This window comes from Orycteropus afer, unplaced genomic scaffold, assembly GCF_000298275.1.
Source record: "Orycteropus afer afer isolate SDZICR_OR568_19922 unplaced genomic scaffold, OryAfe1.0 scaffold00130, whole genome shotgun sequence".
Lineage (NCBI taxonomy): Eukaryota > Metazoa > Chordata > Mammalia > Tubulidentata > Orycteropodidae > Orycteropus > Orycteropus afer.
The window spans coordinates 7,525,677-7,531,690 of NW_006921717.1; the positions used below are offsets into that span (position 1 = coordinate 7,525,677).

The 6,014-nt window shown below is 56.9% G+C and overlaps 1 protein-coding gene across 1 annotated transcript in view; it reads left to right on the plus strand.

Moving 5' to 3' along the window:
• Positions 1 to 279: 279 nt before the first annotated feature.
• FADS1 (fatty acid desaturase 1) overlaps positions 280 to 6,014 on the plus strand; it is an 11,555-nt gene continuing 5,820 nt past the window's right edge. Inside the window, exons 1-5 of the mRNA XM_007944893.2 lie at positions 280 to 486; positions 2,449 to 2,559; positions 3,101 to 3,298; positions 4,490 to 4,591; positions 4,704 to 4,832. Of these exons, the coding sequence (XP_007943084.1) occupies positions 280 to 486; positions 2,449 to 2,559; positions 3,101 to 3,298; positions 4,490 to 4,591; positions 4,704 to 4,832 (747 nt within the window). The remainder of the gene's footprint in view (positions 487 to 2,448; positions 2,560 to 3,100; positions 3,299 to 4,489; positions 4,592 to 4,703; positions 4,833 to 6,014) is intronic.

The window sequence follows — 6,014 nt, forward strand, 5'->3', positions numbered from 1 at the left end:
GTCTTCAACACTCCCAAGGCTGCGCCTGTCTGCACCTCCCGCGCGGGAAGGCGGGGACTCGCGTCCCGCGCCACGCGACTCAGCCAATGGGGGCGCACGCTGAGGATTGGCAATCCGCACCTTTGGTGCTGAAATCCCAGCGCGCGGGCCGGGGGCTTCGGGTGCGCGCTAGAGAACTCTCTCCCGGAGCACGTGAGGCCGGCGCGCGCTACGCCGCAGGCCCCGAGAGCGCGCATCACAGCTCTTACCCCGCCACCGCGCGGCGGTGTCAGAACAGAGATGGCTCTCGACCCAGTGGTTACAGAGACCCCGGCTGCGAAGCCGGCGCCCCGCTACTTCACTTGGGACGAGGTGGCGCAGCGTTCCGGGCGCGGGAAGGAGCGGTGGCTCGTGATTGAACGGAAGGTGTACAACATCAGCGAGTTCATCCTCCGGCACCCTGGGGGCTCCCGTGTCATCAGCCACTACGCGGGGCAGGATGCCACGGTGAGCGTTGAGGGGCACAGCAGGGGCGGAGTCGGAGGCTGCGTGAGCCGGAGACAGGAAGTTTGGCAGCCGGGGCAGCAAAAAAGGCGAGATGAGTCTGGTCCTACCTGTTGCCCCCGGGTTAGGTGTGCTGCAGCCGCGGGAATGCAAAAGCAGGAGACAGGCTCTGAAAAGGAGTGTGGAGACTGAGGCAAGCAGGCAGAAACGTGCAACCAGAAACAAAGGGCCGCCCCGCCCGTCCGCGCTTTGGGTCCGTTGCTCGGCGTCTGTGGTCTCAGGGCCCCGAACAGGGGTAGGAGGGAGGAGAGCGAGGGTGCAGGGAGAGCGACGGGGAAGGAGGGGGTCAGTGACAGAGGGAGTCACGTCCTGTCTCGGTGGCTGGGCAGGGGAGCGCAGCCGCGTCTGGACAGAACGTGCTGAGCTCCATTCAGGCGCGGGAACGAGGAGGGAACCACTCTCCAGTATGAGGCTGAAACGGGAAGCCACCGAGCTCCCGCTGCCTTGGGAACCCCAGGAAGCGGGCGAGGAAGGGACAGCACCGGCCGGAAAGGACCAGCAGCTGCAGGCTCAGGGTAGAATGGGAGCGGTATGACCCGGCGCTGGGAGCGGGGAATGCATAAGCGTACACTTAGCGAGGACTCCCGGAGCTGCCCTCGAATCCTGCTGGGAGGCCACTGAGCCGCAATTCAGCGGGGTCTCCAGCTACTCGCTGCAGCCGACAGCCATTTGCGTTCCAAGGCGGTTGCCCAGTGCTGGGTCGCGTCCGCCCTCACTCTGCGGGGTCTACGCCAGCCCCAGTCTCGGTCCCGCTGCGTCTATTAGACCGCCCATCCTCGGAGCTAAGGCACCCGACGCCTCCCTGCTGGGCTAGAGCTCCGGAGATCACCCCATGGGACCCGAGAGTTGGGGCTTTCCACACCTCGGCTGTGGGGATCGCATCCCCTCCCCTCGCATCCCCATCCCATTCGGCTCCCAGCGCCGTGACACCTCATGCCGTCCCCGTTAGCTCTCCCGGAGCTCTTTTCCGGCCAGGGTTCCTGTTGTATCTCAGAGGAGCTTAGATGCCTGCAGGCGAGAGCCCTCCCCTCCCCCCTCTGACACGGCCGGCCTGAGGTTTGGGGTCCGAGCCTGCACGATTCACCCACAGAGTGACAGTTCGGTAGCCCACACGGGGGCGGACGGCGCAGGCGTGGGCCAGCGCATGCGTAGACGGTGCCGGCACTGACGCCTCAGCTTCCCGCAGTGTGATTTGGGGCCGGTAATGGCCGTGGCGGGGATGGCCATTGGTCCGGATGTGTGGTGCCACCCGCCGCCCGGCTCCGCCCTGGCCCCCCGCCCTGCACCGCCGCTTCTCCGACACAATCTGGGGCCGTAGGACCGGGCGGTTGTGCATCCCGGCTCGCGAAGGCCCCCCTCCTCCCAGGGCCAAATTAGCCACCTTGGGGCAGGGGGGTGGTAAGAGAACTGGGGAAAATATGTAACCCCACCTAAGCCAGCAGTGGGCACGAGAACAGGGAGAGCCGCAGCAATTTCCCAGTTCGGACCTAGGCGGTCACCACTACGCCTTCCCATCTTACGGAGAACAAAGGCTGTGAGAGGGAGGGAGGTTGTGAAAAGGGCCCAAAAAAGGGATGAAGTCGCAGCCCCACCTTCTGGTGGTTTCTCTCCTCTAGATTCATTCATGTTTGAAAGCTGCTCCCAGATAGGGCCAGACCGGACTTTTTGAATGATCTTGTGTTGTGGACCCTTGGGGAAGGCCTGAGAGCATTCTCAAAGGCCACAGGGCTGGAGCGGGGAGTGTGTCTCTGAACTTGAGTTGTGTCTCTTTCTGAACTTGAATACAGCCTCCTTGCTGGCAGGAGGGTGTGATGCTACATCAGAAGCAGGCCTTCCGGTGTGAGTCCAGGAGCCCTGGGAGTGGGGCTGGCCTCCTGACCTTTCTGTTCTCTGCCATCTTTGCAGGACGCCTTTACAGCTTTCCACATCAATAAGGGCCTTGTGAGGAAGTACATGAACTCTCTCCTGATTGGGGAACTGTCTCCGGAACAGCCCAGCTTTGAGCCCACGAAGAATGTGAGACCCTGTTTGCTGCTGAGTGGTGGTTGAGGAGCAGGGGGATAGAAGGAAGGTCTGAAAGGGTCACTGGAAATCTCCTTTTCCTGCACAGTCACAGGGTCACAAGCCCAAGGGAACCGGGCTTTGAACCATGGTCCTCCCAAGGCCACCACCACGACCAGTACCACTGTGATCATCACCAGCGTGAGATCTGTTGATCACTTAACTGTGTGCCAAGCATAATCTCGGAAAATCCTCACACATTTACAGATGAGAAAACTGAGGCTTCGAGAGGTTACAGAACTTGGGCAAGAGTCATATAATCAGTGGCAGAGTAGGGACTTTGGTCAGGTCAGCTTGACTCCAAAGACCACACGCTCTTGGGCAGGATCATCTATCCCTTCCTACTGGCGTCCTCATTGAGTATTTTGGTGTCTTTCCCTAGACCTGTGGACTTCCCATAGCTGCCTCAGTGGATGGGGAGGTCCTTGAGCCTCAGAGAACCTGAGGGGTGCAGCTGGGAAGAACAATAAGCCAAGCCCTTTCCTGTCTTCCACAGAAAGAGCTGACGGATGAGTTCCGGGCGCTTCGGGCCTCCGTGGAGCACATGGGGCTCATGAAGGCCAACCGTACCTTCTTCCTGCTGTACCTGCTGCACATCCTGCTGATGGATGCTGCTGCCTGGCTCACTCTTTGGCTCTTTGGGACGTCCTTCGTGCCCTTTCTCCTCTGTGCAGTGCTGCTCAGCGCAGGGCAGGTGAGCATCCTTGGCTTGTCATGTGCACAGCCTTGTGCTCATCATTCCTGGGGAGTGTGCTCTGTACCCTTCAGAAGGCCAAGGAGCCGTGCCCTCTGACCTGGGAGACCTGAAGTCCAAGTGCAAAGTGCCAGGCTCTAGGGGCTGGGTGAAAGCCCCTCAACCTTGGGGTCCAGCTCTGCCTCCTGCTCCCGGCCCACTGGAGCTAGAGGCGTTTCTTCACTCAGACAGCTGCTGGCTGCTGAGGCTGAGAAGCCCCAAGGTCAACAAGTCAAAAGGCACAGTCCCGATGTTACCAAACCACATGGCAGGCCATTAACTTAAGTCTGTTGTAAGTCCCAGGGTCAGCAGAGCATGGCACGCTGCTGAGCAACGACACAGCTACATGCAGGGTCCAAGCGTGCCACAGGCTAGAGACCACTCTCAAAGCTTGTCCTTATATACAGAAAGCAGACCACAAACCCAAAGGCAGCTACTCAGTTGCTCGTGGTAGATTCCGCCATGGAGTTGATGACCAGTCTCATCATGGGGAATACTACATCCAGCTGCCCAGCCACTCAGCCAGGCCCAGCCAAGTTGACACACAAACTGAACCACCACAGGAGGAAAGAGCATGCATCCTACTGTCTGCAGCTTTGCTGTGCTCTGCTCATAGGCCACATGCACATCTTCATTTTTCTCACTGCCTCTCCCCAGGTTCTTGACTCCTCTGCAGCATCATGTCCGGGTTCTGCCACAGCCTAAGTGTGCTAAGAACCAAGACTCTGGTTTCTCAGGAAAGCTTCCCTTCCTTCCTGCCACTGACATTGCCCAACATGCTAATCATGGTTGGGTCCTAATACTTGGCTGTCAAAACCATTTGCCAAGCCTTCTGCACCTCTGAGTTTGTCACTCTGTCCTCTTCTAGAGTCTTGATGTTCGGTCCACCATGAGTCATGGAATTTGAGAGCTGGGGAAATTGAGGAACAGAGACAGGGTAGTGATTTGCCCCAACTCTCATGTGAGTTAGGGACAAAGCCACAGTTAGGAGCCAGGTTTGCTGGCTGCTTTCCTGATGTGCTCAGGGAGGGTTCCTACATCCGTCATAGGCCCTGGTGGATAAAGGAAGAGGGAAGGGCTGATGGAGCCACTGAGGTCAGTGAGGGCCGCTGGGCTGGTGGGCTGCTCTCAGTGCTACCCTTTGTCTCCTAGGCCCAGGCTGGCTGGCTACAGCATGATTTTGGACATCTGTCTGTCTTCAGCACCTCTACATGGAACCACCTGTTACATCATTTCGTGATTGGCCACCTGAAGGTCATTGTGGAGGGGGGAGATGCTCTCTGAAACCCCATCTGATGAATGGCTGCTGGGGTGGGGGTTGCAGGGAGATACTAGCTTCTCATACCCATGTCCCTGCTTTGTTTAGGGGGCCCCTGCCAGCTGGTGGAACCACTTGCACTTTCAGCATCATGCCAAGCCCAACTGCTTCCGCAAAGACCCTGATATCAACATGCATCCCCTCTTCTTTGCCTTGGGGAAGGTCCTGTCTGTGGAGGTGAGCCAAGTTTCTGTGGAAAGGTCTTGGGGAATGAAGTCACTGGGCCCAGAGGGCTTTACAGGGGATGCTTACAATATTGTCAACGTGGATAAGAAGACTGTGCTGTTTATAAGTTTCAGGAGGCAGTAAACCAGGGCTGCCCCAGACAGAGTCACATGTCCTCTTTGGTCAGTTCAAGTCCACAAACAGTTAAATAATAGTACAGCTTACTGCCAAGGATTGACAGGATGACCAAATTACAATGTAAAGTCCTTCTGGTCCTTGAAGGGGATGGATGTCACTTCCTGGGGGCGTGTGTTTTTGATATCCCTACCCTAGGTGGTCATCCCCCAACACTTTGTGTTTCTCACATTTGGTTATCTTGTTACTTCAGGGTCTTTCCCATCAAGGCCCAGACTGTCTTACTTCTGTGAGGCCCTGCACTTAGGCCAGTACCTGTTGTTGTTGTTGTTATGTGCTGTCGGGTCAGACCCAACTCATAGCGACCCCTCCTTGGGTTTCTGAGGCAGTATCTCTACGGAAGTAGATTGCCCCATCTTCCTTCCAAGGATGGCTGGTGGGTTTGAACTGCCAGCCCTCTGTTAGCAGTCAAGTGCCTTAGGCACTATGCTACCAGAGCTCCTAGTGCAGTAGCTGGAACTGAGTGATTCTTCCCACCCCTGTGATCCCAGCCTGACTTCCAAAGTTATCAGCATCAGGTTTGAATTGTCATCTGATGTTGGAGCTAGACACTGGAATGCAGCTGCTCAAGGAAGAATGCCTGAGGGCGGAGCTTCGATGGGCCTTCAGTGGGCATCAGCAATGTCTTTGAGTGGCCGGCAGAGTTCTTTGAAAAGTTCATTCAAATCCCTTTGTGCCAAGGCTCCAGGCTGCAGTTCTGTGGGGTCCTTCTCCCCGCCTTTGATATTTCAGCATGCCAGGAACTAAAGCATCATGATAAATATATATATATATATATATATATATATATGTGCTTGAGTTGGAAGTAGTCTGGCTCTCCTCTTCCCTCTGGGCACAAGAACTTTGAAAGGGCTGGGCAGGACGACCTGTTCTGACACAACCTGGCTCAGAGCGCGTTGCTTTATGCCTCACTCCATAAAGTGCTAATCCCATCTCCTAACCTGGCCTAAGGTGTTCTGGTAGCATAATGCCTAAGGCACTTGACTGCTAACCAGAAGG